At 37.9% G+C, this 20411-nt stretch overlaps 1 protein-coding gene across 7 annotated transcripts in view; it reads right to left on the reverse strand.

The window, feature by feature from the left end:
* The window catches only part of DYM (dymeclin), a 351008-nt gene that overhangs the window by 201712 nt on the left and 128885 nt on the right, over positions 1-20411 (reverse strand). For all 7 annotated transcript variants that reach the window (XM_049900187.1, XM_049900186.1, XM_049900183.1 and 4 more), the window contains exons 9-10: positions 11403-11582; positions 1271-1449 (exon numbers count right to left, since the gene is read on the reverse strand). In XM_049900187.1, the coding sequence (XP_049756144.1) occupies positions 1271-1449; positions 11403-11582 (359 nt within the window). The remainder of the gene's footprint in view (positions 1-1270; positions 1450-11402; positions 11583-20411) is intronic.

Below are 20411 nucleotides of genomic sequence, written 5' to 3' on the forward strand. Positions count from 1 at the left end.
CAAATAAGCACACGAAAAACAAAATAAAACTTTTCTCACTTTTCACTGGTGTATGTCATCATATACAAAGACAACTGCACCCTGCATCATCGTATATAGCAACATCCTTACCATGCTATTTTCTAGAATGGGTCCTTATTATCATCATTTCTCTCAGGATATGTTATGCTCAGAATTGTCTGTGTCCTTATATTCACCCATCAGTAAACAAACCTACTCTTTACAAATTTTCATTCACATGAGCAATACACTTTTACACCCAATTTTGCTGTCTAAGACAGTGTTTTCCATATTATGGCTTGTGTAGGGATAAGTTCTTTCATCACACACTTTATTTTCAGTGTCACTTTGATATTGAATCTGCTTAAGAATTCTAACATTCCGTGTTTACTCATTAGTGCACAGTATTTTATCATTAACTCTGGAAAAAAAGGCTACCAAATACCCAGTGAATTCTGCCATCAGCCTATAAAAACTGGTACACAGGAAACACGGCAGCTGCTGCCAGCAAGTTGCTACTATTTCAGAAATAACAGCATTTATATTAATGCATTAAGAGCCCATGGTTTTCTATATACTATGTATTTCAAAAATAGTATTAGCAGCCTGCTGAAGTAGCTTACTTTTTAATGAACATTAATAATTGCATATAGGGGTTTGCCTAAGAACAAAAATTCTGGAGCCACTTTCACTCACACTGTGAAGGACGGTATATATTTAAGTGATGTCTGGTACCTGTAACACTCCAGGAACTGAGTTTTGGCAACCCTAAAGTCTAAGACTCTAAGAGAGACAGGACACTTGAGAAACTGAGTTTAAAAATCATCCTTCCTTTTACCTATTCTCATCAGGAATATGCTGCAATTGTGACTAGTTACTTAATCTGGGTGGACATGCAGGCAACTTAACAGATGGAAGGGACCATATGGGTATAAAAATCTGTCTGAGAATGGCAGAGAGTGCTGACTTAATCAAGCAGAATCATGGGCAACAGAGTGGCTGGTAAAAGCCTAAAGGACAGGGAAGCTTAGAACACCAGTTAGGGGCGCTGCTGTGTTCTCCTAGTCTGTGACGCCATCTCCATGTGAGTTATCTTATACACTGAAAAAACTCACATCCTTTGCCAATGTCTGTTAACATCTCCGTATCAATCCCTGGACCATCGCCCTTATGGCAACCAGGCAAACACACTTATCCTTTTCAGAAAACACATTGTTCTTCAAAATATCATAAAGCACAAAAAGCATAAAATGTTTAGTATGATACTTACAAGATTTTCCATATCTGTGCGAGCCAACATGTATGTTCTAATATTACTATTCTGATGGAGTAATGTATACAAGAGGAGAGTTGCCTGATCAGACGTCTGCTGTTCACATAGAGCTGTGTACAAACTATTAAAGTTAATCTGGAAAGCATGTAGAACTGACGAGGGGAAAGGACTGTTATCTGGAAGACAGGAAAAAAACAATGTAAAAAACCCCATTACTTTAGTATTTTCTGGACTGTACCTTATGTAAATAATAAAAGCGCTATTAAAATAACACATACAACTTAATTCTCATTAATTGCATATAAAGTCACTACATTTCAGATTTAAAATTTTAATTAAAAAAGAACAAAACTAAGTCACATAGTTTGACTTTGTTACTATTTCTGCATTAATATAGCTAAACTCCACCACTCGTCTATCAGTTTGTCACACTGTGGTGGCTTGCACGTTGCTATGATGCTGGAAGCTACGAAACAGGTATTTCACCAAATACCAGCACAGTCACCCGTGATGGACCAGCTTCCGCAGAGCTTCCAGACTAAGACAGACTAGAAAGAAGGACTTGGTGGTCCTGAAAAAATTGGCAAGTGAAACCTTATGAATAGCAGCAGAACAATGTCCCGTATGGTGCTGGAAGATGAACCCCTCAGGTTGGAAAGCACTCAAAACACTACTGGGCAAGAGCTGCCTCTTTAAAGTAGAGTCAACCTTAATGACCTAGATGGAGTCAAGCTTTCTAACCCTTAATTTGCTAATGTGGCACAACTCAAAATGAGAAGAAACAGCTGAAAATATCCATTAACAATCAGAACACAGAATGCACGAAGGATGAATCTAGGAAAACCGGAAGTTGTCAAAAATGAAAAGGAACACATAAACATCCAGGAATGTTTTTGGCATCAGGCATCAGAGAGCTGAAATGGACTGGTACTGGCCATTTCAAATTGGACGATCATATACTCTGCTGTACTGGGACTGATAAATTGAAGAGGAATGGTGTCGCGTGGATCATCAAAAAGAACATTTCAAGATTTATCCTGAAGTACAATGCTCTCAGTGATAGGATAATATCCACACGTCTACAAGGAAGACCAGTTAATACAACTATTATTCAAATTTACATAGCAACCACTAAGGCCAAAGATGAAGAAATTGAAGATTTTTGCCAACTTCTGCAGTTTGAAATTGATCAAACACGCAATCAAGATGCATTGATAATTACTGGTGATTGGAACGTGAAAGCTGGAAACAAAGAAGAAGTAACAGTAGCTGGAAAATATGCCCTTGATGACAGAAATGATGCTGGAGATTGTATGACAGCATTTTGCAAGACCAATGACTTCTTCATTGCAAATACCTTTTTTCAACACGTGAACCTCACCGGATGGAATAACACAAGAATTAAATCGACTATATCTGTGGAAAGAGATGATGGAGAAGCTCAATATCATCGGTCAGAACAATGCCAGGGGCTGACTGGAACAGACCATCAAATGCTCGTTGCAAATTCAAGCTGAAGCTGAAGAAAATTAAAACAAGTCCACAAGAGCCAAAATACAACTTGAATATATTTCATCTAAATTTACAGACCATATCAAGAACAGATTTGATGCAATGAACATTAATGACCGAAGACCAGATGAGCTGTGCAAGGACATCATACATGATGAAAGCAAAATGTGACTAAAAAGGCAGGAAAAAAAGAAAAGACCGAAATGAATGTCACGGGAGACTCTGAAACTTGCTCTTGAACATAGAGCAGCTAAAGCAAATGGGAGAAATGATGAAGTAAAAGAGCTGAACAGAAGATTTCAAAGGGCGGCAAAGTAAAGTATTATAATGAAAGGTGCAAAGACCTAGAGTTACAAAACCAGAAGGGAAGAATAGGCTCAGCATTCCTCAAGCTAAAAGAACTGAAGAAAAAATTCAAGTCTTGAGTTGCAATACTGAAGGATTCTATGGGCAAAAGGAAACCCTGGTGCTCTAGTGGTTAAGAGCTACCACTGCTAACCAAAAGGTCAGCAGTTCGAATCCACCAGGTGCTCTTTGGAAGCCCTACAGGGCAGTTCTACTTTCTCTTATAGGGTCCCTATGAGTTGGAATCGACTTGATGCCAATGGGTTTTGTTTTTCTTTACAGGCAAAATATTGAATGATGCAGGAAGCATCAAAAGATGGATGGAAAACAGAGTCACTGTACCAAAAAGAAGTGCTTCACGTTCAACAGTTTCAGAAGGTAACGTATGATCAAGACCCAATGGTACTGATGGAAAAAGTCCAACCTGTACTGAAAATACTGGTGAAAAACAGGGCTCCAGAAATTGATGGAATACCAACTGAGATGTTTCAACACATGGATGCAGCGTGGGAGGTGTCCACTCATTTATGCCAAGAAATTTAGAAGACAGCTACTTGGCCAACCAACTGGAAGAGATCCATATTTGTGCCCATTCCAAAGAAAGGTGATCCAACAGAATGTTCAAAATTATCAAACAACATCATTAACATCACACAAAGCAAAATTTTGCTGAAGATCATTCAAGAGCAGTTGCAATAGCACATCGACAGGGAACTGCCAGAAATTCAAGCCAAATTCAGAAGAGGACATGGAACCAGAGATATCATTGCTGATGTCAGCTGGATCCAGAGAATACCAGAAAGCAGAGAATACCAGAAAGACGTTTACCTGGGTTTTATTGACTATGCAAAGGCATTTAACTGTGTGTTTCGTAACAAATTATGGATAACACTGCAAAGAATGGGAATTCCAGGACACTTAATTGTGCTCATGAGGCTCCTGTACACAGACCAAGAGGCAGTCATTCGAACAGAACAAGGGGATACTGCGTGGTTTAAAATCAGGAAAGGTGTGCATCAGGGTTGTATCCTTTCCATACTTATTCAATCTGTACACTGAGCAAACAGTCGGAGAAGGTAGGCTGTATGAAGAAGAATGCGGCATCAGGTTTGGAGGAAGACTCACAACTTGTGATATACAGATGACAAAGCCTTGCTTGCTGCAAGTGAAGAGGACTTAAACACTCACTGACAAAGATCAAAGGCCACAGCCTTCAGTATGGATTACACCTCAACGTAAAAAAAAAAAAAAAAAAAAATTCTCACAACTGGACCAAAAGGCAACATCATGATAAATGGAGAAAAGATTAAAGATGTCAAGATTTTCATTTTACTGGGATCCACAATCAAAGCTCACGGAAGCAGCAGTCAAGAAATCAAACGACGCATTGCAATGGGCAAATCTGCTGCAAAAGACCTCTTTAAAGGGTTAAAAAGCAAAGAGGTCACTTTGAGGACTGAAGTGCGCCTGACCTAAGCCATGGTATTTTCAATCGCCTCATATGCATGTAAAAGCTTGACAGTGAATAAGAAGACTGATTGATGCCTTTGAATTACGGTGTTGGCGAAGAATACTGAATATACCATGGACTGCCACAAGAACAAACAAATCTGTCTTGGAAGAAGTACAACCAGAGTGCTCCTTGGGAGTGAGGATGGCGAGAGTGTCTCACGTAGTTTATCAGGAGGGACCAGTCCGTGGAGAAGGGTGTCATGCTTGGTGAAGTAGAGAGTCAGTGGAAAAGAGGAAAGAGATGAACTGACGTAGTGGCTGCAACAATGTGCTCAAACAGCAACAACTGTGAGAATGGTGCAGGATTGGGCAGTGTTTTCTTTCTGCTGTACGTAGAGTCACTATGAGTCTGAACCAACTGGACGGCACCTAACAACAATAATAACATAGCTGAATTAAATCTACTATAAAAATATGAGCTTAAAAACAGAGCTGTGGGCTAGGTAAAAAAGCCCCCTATGGATACAATCTAAACCAGGTCACAGAGATGTGTTGTCACCAACCTAAATGTCCACCAGTACTAAATAAAAATGCCTAGAGATGAAGAACACAAATTTCTACATAAAACAGAAAATCCTCCTGTAAAATAGGATTAAGAACAAAAAAACTGCCTGAAGCTAATTTTTTTCAAAGGAATAATCATGGTTGAAGTGTCTACCAATCATTAATCCAATTAATGAAATAAAATGGCTGGAATAACAACATATAATTTATCCAGTTTTAAAATAATATCAAAGTTGGCTACGTTCAGTATTAGCTTCTAAATGAACGAAATAAGCCAAATCTAAGACAATGATCAGAAAACTTGCATAACTTTTTCTAAAAAGGAAAACATATCTAACCAACTGCTAAGAATCTTAAAAATATATACATGCACAGTCACTGGGATGACCAGAACCATGAATTACAGCCCACGCTGGGGAAAACTCTTGGTATTCCAAAACTGACAACGGCCCTTGCCTACAGTTAACTGGATTTGCTTAGAAACTGAAGCAAGCAAGGTTAGGAAGCCAAAAAGAAAAGAAAGATAGGTTCGTCTGACTCAGAGAAAGTCATAATCTCATCAAATAAAATACTGGAACATGACAGCACGAAGAGCTGCTGTTTTAATGTGTTTTGAAAAGTAAGCACCAAGAATTTTACAACAGAGAACCACTACAAAGATCAGAAACGGCTTTACCATTTCCAACAGCTGTGCTCCTAGGGAAACGAGATGTGTGCCAACACAAACAGTCTTCGTTAGCACAGTCTTAGTCCTTTCAGACTCTCCTTTCTAATCTTTATATTTGTGAAAAGAATGTATCTAGAAATGTCTGAGAATGTATCCAAAATTTTACAACATGGTGTCCTCACTTGTCCTTCCACATTTGGAAGATGGGTTATTTTTTCAATCCTAACACTGTATATTTGACACTTAAAAAATAATTCTTTTGCGTGACTGACTTCGTATTTTTTGCAAAGGACGGCAAGAGGAAGCTGCACGTACAATGAGTGCTTAAATATTACTGAATCTAGAGAAGACTCACTGGAGAAAGATTCTGAACACGATACACTTTTTTTTTTAACAATGGAAGCCAAGTAACATATTCACCAACCTGTATTACACATGATTGCAAATGGAGTATGTGTGTGTGTATCTACATCTACATACTACTGAAAGTGCTAGGAACCAGCTATTATACTGACAGCTTTATGTACATCATCCTTTATTATCCAAACAACAAACATGTCATTAGAACTAGTTCTACAAAGGATGAAACAGAGGCTTAGAGAGACTAAATAACTTTTCCAAGATCAGCCCTGAGTGGAACCCAGGTTGGTCTCTGTTGTTGCCACATTATACTGCTTTCTCTAATAGCAGCAATCATTTCGTCAGTCTTTACTGTTGTACCAAAAAACCAAACCAAACCTGTTGCCGTCAAGTCCATTTCAACCTACAGTGATGCTACACGACAGAGTAGAACTGCCCCATAGGATTTCCAAGGAGCAGCTGGTATATTTGACCTGCTGACCTTTCGGTCAGCAGCAGAACTCTTAATCACTGCACCACTAGGGCTCCATACTGTTGTTAAATGCTCATTTAATTCTTATTTAGAACCTTGTGAGATAGAGATTACAAGCCCTGCTTTACACATAAGGAAGCTGGGGCTTAAAGAACGAAAACTGGGATGTGAGCCCTGGTCAGTCTAACTCAAAAGCCAATGTACTGAATCACTGTGCTATGTGGACTCCCAAAAGATGATTATCCCAAGCAACATCCAAACTTAAACACCAACATTTGGTCTGATTAGCAAAGGTAACAACAGTACATACCGTATACCATGGTGCAAAATCTAAGCTTATCATTTTAAAACCTTATCTAGCTTGGTATTTATAAAATATTATCAAGTGACACTATCTCCATTTTACAGAAAAATCCATTGAGGCTCACTGAAAACAAGCAAATTATTTAACGTCTAACAGGTCCTAAGTGATAGAGCTGTGCTGTGAATCCAGGTCTGCCTAACTCCAAAACTTGCATTCTTAACCATTAAGGCCATCCTGTCAACATGAAGAAGAGTATAGTAATGAATAGAAAAAATACTACCAGACACACGAGTTTTCATTTTTTATCTATCAAATTGTTAAAGATTCCCCAGTTCCCCTACAAATAAAAATAGGATACCATAATTTCAAAGATACAACTAACTGGCACCCTTATCCACTATATATAAGAAATGTGTATTACAACAGTTCCGGAAAGGAACATGGCAGAGAGCATCAAAAGCCTTTAAAATGAAGCTAGCAAGCAGCCATCTAAGATACATCAACTGGCCTCAACCCAGCTGGTGCAAAGGAGAATGAAAAACACCAAAGACACCAGGAAAATATGAGCCCAGGAGATAGAAAGGGCCACATAAACCAGAGATTCCATCAGCCTGAGACCGGAAGAACTAGATGGTGCCTGACAGGGAACACAACAAAGAATCCCTGATGGAGTATGAGGAAAGTGTGATGCAGAACTCAAATTACAGTAAAAAGACCAGGCTTAATGGTCTGACTGAGACTGAAGGAACCCCAGAGGACATGGCCCCCGGACTCTCTGTTAGCCCAAAACTAAAACCATTCCCAAAGCCAACTCTTCAGACAAAGATTAGACTAGACTATAAGACATGAAAAGATACTGGTGAGAAGCGTGTGCTTCTTAGCTCAAGTAGACACATGAGACTGTGTGGGCAGCTCCTGTCCAGAAGCAAGATGACAAGGCAGAGGGGGACAGGAGCTGGCTGAATGGACACGGGAAACACAGGGTGGAGAGGAGGAGTGTGCTGTCACATTGTAGGGAGAGCAATTAGGGTCATGTAACAATGTGTGTGTAAGTTTTTGTATGAGAAACTGATTTGAACTGTAAACTTTCACTTAAAGCACAATAAAAAAAGAAAAAAATGTAAAAAAAAAAAAAAAAGCCTTTAAAATGTTCTTATCTAATAATTGCACTTCTTACCCATCTCAATTATATTAGTTTTGGACAAATCTTGCTACATTAGTTACTATATTGATCTTGGAACCCTGATGGCACAGTGGTTAAGAGCTACGGCTGCTAACCAAAAGGTCAACAGTTCAAATCCACAGTCACTCCTTGGAAACTCTATGGGGCAGTCCTACTCTGTCCTATTGGGTCACTTTGAGTCAGGATCCACTTGAGGGCAATGGGTTTGGCTTATTTTTTTAATATTAAAAAGCCCTGGTGGCGCAATGGTTAAGTGCTCGGCTGCCAATCGAAAGACTGGTGTTTCAATCCCACCGGCCACTCCTTGGGAGAAAGACCTGGTAATGTGCTCCTGTAAAGATTGCTGAATTTTTGGTTAGGTGCCTTTGAGTCAGTTCCGACTCATAGCAACCCTATGTACAACCCAGCGAAACACTGCCCTGTCCTGAGCCATCCTCACAATTGTTGCTATGTCTGAGCCCTTTGTTACAGCCACGTGTCAATCCATTGCATTGAGCGTCTTCCTCTTTTTCACTGACCCTCTACTTTACCAAGGATGATGTCATTCTCCAGGGACTGGTCCCTCCTAACAACCTGTCCAAAGTACATGAGATGAAGTTTTGCCATTCTCACTTCCAAGGAGCATTCTGGCTGTACTTCTTCCAAGACAGACTTGTTCATTCTCCTGGCAGTCCATGGTATATTCAATGTTCATCACCAGCACCATAATTCAAAGGCAATTATTCTTCTTCGGCCTTCCTTATTCATCACCTGGCTTTCACAGGCATATGAGGTGATTGAAAACACCATGGCTTGGGTCAGGTGCACCTTAGTCTTCAAGGTGACATCTTTGCTTTTTAACACTTTAAGAGGTCTTTTGCAGAAGATTGCCCAATGCAATATGTCATTTGATTTGCAATACATCATCTGATTCCTTGATTGCTGCTTCCATGGATGCTAATTGAGGATCCAAGTAAAATGAGATTCTTGATAACTTCAATCTTTTCTCCATTTATCATGATGTTGCTTTTATTGATCCAATGGTGAGGATTTTGTTTTCTTTATGTTAAGGTGTAATCCATACTGAAGGCTGTGGTCTTTGAGCTTCTTCAGTAAGTGCTTCAAGCTCTCTTTGCTTTCCAAAGGCAAGGCTGTGTCATCTGCATACTGCAGTTGTTAATGAGTCTTCCTCCAATCTTGATGCTGCATTCTTCTTCATACAGTCTACCTTCTCGGATAATTTGCTCAGTATACAGATTGAATAAGTATGATGAAAGGATACAATCCTGATGCACACCTTTCCTGATTTTAAACCTTGCAATATCCCCTTGTTCAGCTCAAACCGCTGCCTCTTGGTCTATGTACAGATTCCCCGCGAGCACGATTAAGTGTTCTGGAATTCCCATTCTTTGCAATGCTATCCATAATTTGTTATGATCCACACAGTCGAATGCCTTTGCATAGCCAATCAAACACAGATCAACATCTTTCTGCTATTCTCTGCGTTCAGCCAGGATCCAGCTGACATCAGCAATGGTATCATATCCCTTGTTTCAAGTCCTCTTCTGAATCGACTTGAATTTCTGGCAGTTTCCTGTCAATGTACTGCTGCAACTGCTTTTGAATGATCTTCAGCAAAATTTTAGTTTCGTGTGATATTAATGATATTGTTTGGTAATTTTCACATTGTGCTGGCATACCTTTCTTTGGAATGGGAACATACATGAATCTTTTCCAGTCGCGTGGTCAGGTAGCTGTCTTTCAAATTTCTTGACACAGATGACTGAGAACCTCCAGCGCTGCTTCCATTTGTTGAAACATCTCAATAGATATTCCATCAATTCCTGGAGCCTTGTTTTTCACCAATGCCTTCAGTACAGCTTAGACTTTTTTTTTCAATACCATGGGTTTTTGGTCATATGCTACCTTCTGAAATGGTTGAATGTCGACCAATTCTTTTCGATACAGTGACCCTGTATCCCTTCCATCTTCTTCTGATGCTTCACACGTCTTTCAATACCTTGCGCATAACTAAAACCCATTGCTATCGAGTCCATTCCAACTCATAGCGATCCTACAGGACAGAGCAGAACTGCCCCACAGGGTTTCCAAGGAGCAGCTGATGGATTTGAACTGTGAACCTTTTGGTTAGCAGCCAAGCTCTTAACTACTGCGCCACCATGGCTCCAGCATAAAGAAACTATATATGTTGTCATGTTGTTATTCCTAATCTGGTTCTGTAGGTGGCATTCTCTGATTTTGTGCACTTACAGAAGCTGGATTTCCCTCTTACATAATCCAGTGACATTTTTTCTGAAGAAGACATTTCTTTTCATACTTACATGAATACAATCATTATTTCCTTGCCTACTAATATTTATTACTCAACTATTTATCTTAGGGAAGTTTAGTCTTCAACCTACTATTTTTAAATATAAACTCATTAAAAGTATCTTTTTGATGTTGTTCTTCTATTTCAGCTTTGAAATAGCCTAAGCTTTCGGTAAGAGATTACTGTTTCAACATGGAAATATCTGTCATGTTCTAATTCCAAAAAATCCAATGTCATCAAGTCTATTTTGAGTCACATCAATCCTATACAACAGAGTAGAACTGCCCTATAGTGTCTCCAAGGCTGAAGTCTTTGTGGAAGCAGACTGCCACATCTTTCTCCTGCAGAGCAGCTAATCCAGAAGTTAGCAAATATTAGTCCACGGGCCAACCTCGTACCTATTTTTGTATACAAAGTTTCATTGGAACACAGCCAGGCTCATTGATTTAGTAATCTCTTCCTGTGTCTGCTTTTGTCTACCACGGCAGAGATAACAGTTTGTGACAGAGACCATATGGCCCTGCAAAGTCATCTACTCCTTTGCAGAAACTGTTTGCCAACTCTTGTTCTGATTTTTAGTCCTACAAAACTTTAACTGGAATATTGACTTTAAATGAAAAACTTCCAACAACATATCTCTTGGGGTTTTCCAGGTAATTCCTATCCCCAGCAGACAGGACGGGCTGATGCAAATTAAATACGTGCCAGTACAGCTGTTTCTGCAAGAAACATAAATTAAAATGGATAAAAAGGATCGCAATCCTCATCAATGATTTATTTGACCTTGCTGGCAATATAGACAGAAAAACTTAAGTTTTTCTCATGTCTAACTAATATGATAATATACAAATGGCAGCTCCAAAACTGTAGCTCAATAAACAATATGGAGTAAACAATATCCTCTTTCCTCATTAGAAAGAATATTTAGGGGGGAAAAAAAAAAGAAAATTACCACAAACCTTGTGTGTTCTTAAAGGACATAATGGCCTGTCTGTAGGGGTTTGGTGCGTCTGGTGCATCTGTCAGGTTGGCCAACACCAGCAAAAGCAGGAGACTCTGGTTGGCCAGAGGTGAAGAGAGCTCTGGAGTTTGCTGTTTGCTGCCCGCACCACCTAGTGTGAAGACAGTCCAGAGTCCGGCTTGAGGAAAAAAACACAGTTAAGATGTGCTATGAATACAAAGAAGAATATATTTCTGTACAATATACTGTGTTTAAATGTTGAAATAACACTTTTTCTTTTTCTATTATAAAAGTAAAACAAGTTAATGATTTGAAAGTTTTCATATTGCCTAAGTATATAGAATTTTGTAAAGACTATCCTAATTTCCATAATTCTACTTTCTATAGGTAATCAATAATGAGCCAAAAATAGAACCAAAAAAACCACTGGTAGATTTTAACACCTATTCCTAATTTAAGGGAAAAAAATTTTTTTTACAAACTACAAATGGTAGGAAACCTCTTTAGTTTCAAAGTCTATCTAACAAGAAATCCATAGCAGTCAAGCACTGGAAGTATTCCCGCCAATATTATCAACATCAGCACTACTACTAGTACTCCATGCAAAAGCATTAAGGCAAGGAAAAAAAAAATTTTTTTTTTAAGTTAGGAAAAAACTTCATTATTTGCAGGCAATATGACTGTCCACTTAGAACCACACTTGTCCAACGTAACAGCCACTAGCCACTTGTAGCTATTGAGCACTTGAAATATGGCTAGTCTGAACTGAGTTGACCTGAAGTGTAAAAATACACCCTGAACTCTTAAGACTTAATACCAAAAAAAAAAAAAAAAAGGAGAGGAGGAGGACAAGTAGGAGAAATATCTTACCAATATATTTTAAATATTGATTACACATTAAAATGGTAGTATTTCTAATATACTGGGTTAAATAAAGTTTACCGTTAAAATTAATTTTACCTGTTTCTTCTTAATATGGCTAAAAGAAAATTTAAGCAACAAATTCAATAAAATATTTAGGGCTAAAGGTAAAAGAAATATGTAAGTCCATTAGGCAGATGACCATAGAACTTGACTGAAGGCCAAGTGGGATCTGAATTAATGTAGAGACACAAAATGTTTCTGGACAAAAAGACCCAATACTGTAAATATGTCAGATCTCCCCCTAAATTAATCTAAAATACAATACAATCCCCATCAAAACACAAACAGGTACTTACGTGATATTTTGTAATACAGTATAAATGAAAAATTGCTGGATAAAAAAATACATTAAGAAAAATTTTTTCAAGAAAGGCTAACATGGGAAAGAACACTCCCCTCAAACAGCAGAATTTTTATCAAGCTATATTCATTTAAAAGTGTGATATTGGTAGTAAACAAATAGCTCAATGAAACAGAAATGACTTCAGAAACAGATCCACATTAATTTGAGAATTAAAGCTTATGATACAGGTAGTATTATAAATCCATGAGGAAAAGGGTAAAATTCTATAAATGACCTTGGGATGATAAAATTTAATCATCTCCCCCTATATTTAATAAGAGAAAGAAAAGAAAGATTAACTATCCAAACAAAAATGGGCAATGAAAGTCCAAAGCAATAGAAAATTTTAAATGTAAATTAGAATACCAGTAACCCAAATTAGAATAGTAATAAGATATTTCATGAGAACAGAATATTTTTTTAAAAGGCTGATAACACTCAGCATTAGGTAAAGTACAGAAAATTACCAACACTAAGACCAAAGTGGTACAGATCTTTTGAAGGATATTTGGTAGTTCTCATTAAAATAAAAAAACACACGTCTCCACCAACCTAGCAGTTCTTTCTGTCTATCCTAGAGAACACTTTAACAGGTACACAAAGATGCATGTGTATGAATGTTTATTGCAATATCCTTTACAATTATCAAATAATGGAAACAATGTAAGTGTTCACCAGTAGCAAATGGTTATATAAACTATGGCTAATCTACAGTATGGAATATAAAGAGGTAGATGTCTATGTGCTAACAAGGATCTAAGGTATACTATTAAGTGAAAAGAGCAAATTACAGAAAAACTGAGGTAACAATTTTAATAATCACTTATAAAAACCATAAAAGTGTGTTATTTAAGTATGCAAATACATTTTTTTAAAAAAGGAAGGCCTATAAATTTTTTTTTTTTTTTTTTTACACTATACACATAATGGTAACAGAAATTATCTCTGGAGAATGGAATGGATTCACTGAAATCAAGGAAGACTTTTGCTTTATTTGTACAGTTTAAATTTTTGCCTAAAGGATATATTCATTTACTTTTTAAAAATAGATGTAATGAATGAAATTAAAATAACAGAACAATATTGACCTCATCAGTATATCATTATGTGGGATAATGAAAAATCTAATGAGTAAATCATTAAGTGAAAAAGGAAAATCACAAAACAGTACATACCAAAACCAAAAACCAAACCCAGTGCCGTCGAGTTGATTCTGACTCATAGCAACCCTACAGAACAGAGTAGAACTGCCCCCACAGAGTCTCCAAGGAGTGCCTGGCAGATTCAAACTGCTAACGCTTTGGTTAGCAGCTGTAGCACTTAACCACTACGCCACCAGGGTTTCCAAACAGTACATATATACCAACAATATGCCCCATTTATTTTTTAAACAATTATAAATATAGATATCTATGTCTGTAAATGCACCTACAGGTGCCTGGCCAGGATCCACTGTTGACAGTGGTGACCTCTGGCTGGGAAGCAGCATAGGAGTGAGGGTGCTTGAAGACTGTCTCCTATTTGCTCAGTGCATTACTTCAGTACATGACTCTTTTACAATACAAATGTGTTCAAGCATAACTTAAGCAGTTAAAAAACAATAAGGAAGTGAGGGAAAGAGGAAAAATCCTGCTTACCAACCCCAGAAAATGTAATGCAATATAAATTGGAACTAGGATACAGGCCTTTAATTTTTACTTTTTAAAAAAAGCTCCTCCTGGTAGTTTTGGAGGTATAACCACCAATGTGCTAACATTGATTATATCTAGGATGACAGCAATGGACAAAATATTTTACTTTAATCTTTGTACATGTCTATGTTTTCAATAACTTATTACCACGAGCAAGTCATTTGCACAAAAACATATTTGTTAAAAGAACTAAATAGCAAAAAAATGAAACAAGGCCCGTATCTCACACCATGGCCAAAAACTACTTCAAAATGGATCAAAGACCTAAACATAAAATCTAGGACAATAAAGATCATGGAAGAAAAAATAGGGACAACATTAGGCGCCCTGATACATTGCATAAACAGTATACAAAACATTACTAACAATGCAGATGAGAAACCAGGTAACTGGGAGCTCCTAAAAATCACCGAAAGACTTCGCCAAAAGAGTAAAAAGATTATGTACAGACTGGGAAAATTTTTTTAGCTATGACATTTCTGACCACTGCCTGATTTCTAAAATTTATATGATACTACAAAAATTCAACTACAAAAAGACAAATAACCCAATTAAAAATGGGCAAAAGATATGAACAGGCATCTCACTAAAGAAGACATTCAGGTAGCTAACAAATACATGAGGAAATGATCATGATCATTAACCATTAGAGAAACGCAAATGAAAACTACAATGAGATTCCGTCTCACTTGAATAAGGCTGGCATTAACCCAAAAAACACAAAATAATAAATGTTGGAGAGGTTGTGGAGAGACTGGAACACTTATACACTGCCGGTGGGAATGTAAAATGGTACAAACACTTTGGAAATTGATTTGGCGCTTCCTTAAAAAACTAGAAATAGAACCGCCATGCAATCTAGCAATCCCACTCTTCGGAATATATCCTAGAGAAATAAGAGCCTTTGAACAAACAGATATATGCACACCCATGTTCACTGCAGCACTGTTTACAACAGCAACAAGATGGAAGCAATCAAGGTGCCCATCAATGGATAAATGGATAAATAAATTATGGTATATTCACACAATGGAATACTATGCATCGATAAAGAAAAATGATGACTCCGTGAAACATTTCATAACCTGGAGAAATCTGGAAGGCATTACACTGAGTGAAATTAGTCAGCTGTAAAAGGACAAATATTGTATAAGACCACTATTATAAGAACTGGAGAAACAGTTTAAACAGAGAAGAAAATATTCTTTGATGGTTACAAGAGCGGGGAGGGAGGGAGGGAGGGAAAGGTGTTTTGGATAATTAGATAGTAGATAAGTATTATTTTAGGTGAAGGGAAAGACAACACACAATATAGGAGAGGTCAGTATAACTGGACTAAACCAAAAGCAAAGAAGTTTCCTGAATATAACAAACGCTTCGAAGGCCAGTGTAACAAGGGCAGGGGTTTGGGGACCATGGTTTTAGGGGACATCTAAGTCAACTGGCATAATGAACTCTTTCTGCATCCCTCTTTGGAGAGTGGCATCTAGGGTCTTAAACGCTAGCAAGCGGCCATCTAAGATGCATCAATTGGTCTCAACCCACCTGGAGCAAAGAAGAATGAAGAACACCAAAGACACAAGGTAATTATGAGCCCAAGAGACAGAAATGACCACATAAAGCAGAGACTACATCCGCCTGAGACCAAAAGAAATAGATGGTGCCTGGCTATAACCCATGACTGCCCTGGTAGGGACCATAACAGAGAACCCCTGTGGGAGCAGGAGAGCAGTGGGATGCAGACCCCAAATTCTCATAAAAAGGCCAGACTTAATGGTCTGACTGAGACTAGAAGGACCCCGGAAGCCATGGTCCTCAGACCTTCTGTTAGCCCAAGACAGGAACCATTCTCAAACCCATCTCTTCAGACAGGGATTGGACTGGACTATGGGACAGAAAATGATACCGGTGAAGAGTGAGCTTAGATCAAGTAGACACATGAAACTATCTTGGCTTCTCCAGTTTGGAGGGGAGATGAGAAGGCAGAGGGGGTCAGAAGCTGGTCGAATGGACCCAAAAAGAGAGTAGAGGGAAGGAGTGTGCTGTCGCATTAGGGGGAGAACAATTGGAGGAGTATATAGTAATAAATAAATAAATTTTTGTATGAGAGACTGACTCGATTTGTGAACTCTCACTTATAGCACAATAAAAATTTTAAAAAAAGAATTAAATAGTTTTGTAAAGAAATTAAAAATATTGGGGAAATTTTTTTTTCTCCTGAACTAACATAAGCAGATACATTTTTTTTCTTCTTCACATTGTAAATAGTTCAGTGTAGACATTTGTTCATTTCCAACAGTTTGCATTTTTTATTAAGCACACAGTATAAACTATCTCACAGGAAGCCTATCAATATATCATTTCTTACATAATTGCAGTCCTGTAAATCTCTAACTTTTTCTTTATTGACTGAAATGATTTCACTATTAACTTCTGAGAAGCTGTTGTTTGGAATGAGAGTAAACAGCACCCACCCTCCCCCTCAACACCTCCCACATACACACAAAAAGCAAACCACTTTCAGAGGCTCCCAGAGGGATAAGCAGGGAACCTCAAAGTGCATATCGGTATAAGCCTTCAGTGTAGGCATGAGCAGACTTGAGACTCAGCAAAAGAAACCAGCAAGAAGAATTTTTTTTTTTTTTGAACTGCAGGAAGGACTTTAAGATGATTGAGGAAGGCAAGAAAATTTCTTCTAAGCAGTGTGCTCCCTCCATTTCACTAGTGAAACTTATATGGTTTAAAATTATCAACTAAAAATTGAGCATTACATACCTCAAATTTAAATATATTCAAAACAATGTGCATGACACAGTTCAGAAACTTGAGACATTTATTAAGAAAATAAAAAATAATGTACGCAGCTACAGCTAACAGTCGCGCTTTCTTTCCTCTGGGATGGATCGCTTGTTTATCTGTAACATTCCTAAAAACTTTCAGTCACTTCCTTCCACTCAGAGTATGCTCCATGACTGTCTGTTCCTATATCCATCTCTGTGTGTTCCAGGATTGGGATCAAGGAAAACACAATTATAAAATTAAATCTGCAGCAAAAATAACCTCAAAATGCTTTCCAGAGTAAAGCATGAGTGACTTTTGGATTCTCTTCACCAACTGCTCGTCTGCATTACTAGGGAGGAATAGGAGTTGACTGGATACCACCAGGCACATCTCACAAACAAAATCGATTCTCTTCTGGAACAACTTCCTTTTCTGCTTTTTTCCACACCCCCTCCTTCAAGTTTTTCCAAGAGAGCTTAGAAGCTGCTTATAGTGTCAGATAAACTATCATTTATTGGGAACCCCCCACACACATACCCTTTTTTTTTCTCCTGGTGAGTATTACTCTTATGTTGCCTTTCCTTATAGGGAGAAATGAGGCAATCTGCCACTGCCTACACTGTAGTTTAAACTGGCCCATAATACTGGACCAGAATTCTTCCAAAAGTTCATTTCTTTTCGCTGATCCAAGCCTCTGATCTATGACCCAAGAATCTTAGTAGAACTGCATTTTCCTGTCGGCAAAAAAACATTTTTCTCCACCAGAAAAATAAGAGAAAGTTACAGTATATTCCTTCTGTTCCAAAAACCAAATTAAGGCTGGTCCCCACAGTTTTTAATTTTATCCCTCAGGTCCTCCAAATGAACTCTAAAAAAATTTTTTATCTAAACCTAAAAAGTACTGGAATTAATAAGTAAAAGAACAAATCTGATGTAGATGATTCAATTTTTTAAAGTACTGACTCAATTATTTACCCTTAGCAATAAAAATATGAGGAAGATACAAAGTTTAGCAATAAAAACATGAAGAAGATACAAAGTATGACAAACTGAAATGTCAGTAAGAATAATACTCATCAAAAGAAAACAGAAGTCTATTGTCTAAAAAATGCTAAACTCAAAAATAACATTTTATTACGATTTAAGGAATTAGAGGTAAATTACTGTTTTTTCATATCACTAAACATGTCATTTGCCTAACTATAATTGATTTCTTGTATCTAACAAATATATTGGAAACCCTGGTGGCGTAGTAGTTAAGTGCTACAGCTGCTAACCAAAGGGTCAGCAGTTCGAATCCACCAGGCGCTCCTTGGAAACTCTTGGGGCAGTTCTACTCTGTCCTATAGGGTCGCTATGAGTCAGAATTGACTCGATGGCACTGGGTTTGGTTTGGTTTTTTAACAAATATATTCTAAAACTCTAGTTATTCAATCAGAACTATACAAAAAATAAATGATACTATACACTGTCCAAAACCAAAAACCAAACCCAGTGCCATCGAGTCAGTTCCGGCGACCCTATAGGACAGAGTAGAACTGCCCCATAGAGTTTCCAAGGAGCGCCTGGCGGATTTGAACTGCCGACCCTTTGGTTAGCAGCCGTAGCACTTAACCACTACGCCACCAGGGTTTCCCTATACACTGTCAGGCAGTTATAAAAGGGTCATCTGTATGCATTTTAAACCAGTGATAGTATAACAAACCAGGTATCACAGAAGTTAGTTCTTCTACAGACTTGGTAAACAAAAATGATATTTATGTTTTCTGTAAAAGTTTACACAGCAAATTAGGTCCCATTTAACAATTACTACACCAACTGTGCAGACACATTGGTTATATTTTCCAAAACGTGTTAAAACTCTCATTGATTCCGTTCTGGATGTTTCACTTCCAGCAATCTGGATTTCCTGTCCCCTTACCTGTTCATCTTTAGGGTAACCGTTAACTATTCAGTCTCATATAACTTTTTTAAAGGTGCACAGTACTCACTGTTAATGTTCTTTATTTTATAAGCCAACCTGTTATTTAGGTAAAAGGTGACCTCAGGGGGTAGTTTCAGTTCAATGTTTATGGAGTATCTCAGGGCAATTAGTCTCAGGGAGTCCTCTAGTCTTACTTGGTGCAGTAAATCTGGACATTTTAAGAATTTGAGTTCTGCTGCACACTTCCCCCCCTTCTATCAGGATCCATCTATTGTGGCCCTGATACAAACGGCCATTAGTTGCAGCCAGGCACCATCTAGTTCTTCTGGTATTAGGGTAGATGAGGCTGTGGTTCGTGTGGACTGTTAGTCCTGCAGACTAGTTTCTTCTCTGAGCCTTTGGTTTCCTTCTTTCTCTTTTGCTCCAGATGAAACGAGACTGGTAGGTGCATCTTAGGTGGCTATTCACAAGCTTTTAAGACCCAAGATGCTACTCACCAAACTAGGATGTAGAACACAAACTTTGTGAACTATATTATGCCAACTGACCAAGTTGCCCCACAAGACTACGGTCCCAATGCTTCAAACCCAGAAAACCAATACTGCAAGGTGTTTGGTTATGCCTAAGAAATATCTGTAACTGTGCCCCCATGTGCTTTATTATATGAACATAAATGCATGCACACACAAACACGTCTATACATCTAGCTACATGTATATATACACACAAATACATATATACCTATTCACATATATGAATGCATACATACATACATATGTAACCACATATATTTTTTGGTGGTGGTTGTTGCAAAATTACATATGTTCTAGCATTTACCAAACATATCCCTTTTTGCGTGTATGTTTGTGTACTTACTTCTTAGTGGCATCATTTACTTTGGTCAAGTTGTGCACACTTTACCCACATTCAGTGTTACCTTTCCCATCAACAAAAATAGCAAGTGTCTGCTATGTAAAGAGTGATTCCCCTTCTTCCTCCCTTTCCACCCATCCCTGATAAGCACCAATGAATGTTGGTTTCTGTATGTATACGTATTTTTATCTTTTTATACAAGTGGGATCATACAGTATTTGTCCTTTTGTGACTGACTTATTTCACTCAGCATAATGTTCTCCAGTTCATCCACGTTGTTTCAAGTACTCATTATCATTCTTTATGGTTGCATAGTATTCCACCATATATATGTAACCACATTTTGCTTATCCATTAACCCACGGATGGGCATGTAGATTGTTCCCACTTTTTGTTACTGTAAATAGTGCAGCAATGAACACAGGTGTGCATAAGTCTGTTCATATCAGTTCTATTAGGTCTCTAGGGTAT

This window comes from Elephas maximus, chromosome 11, assembly GCF_024166365.1.
Source record: "Elephas maximus indicus isolate mEleMax1 chromosome 11, mEleMax1 primary haplotype, whole genome shotgun sequence".
NCBI classification, from domain to species: Eukaryota; Metazoa; Chordata; class Mammalia; order Proboscidea; family Elephantidae; genus Elephas; species Elephas maximus.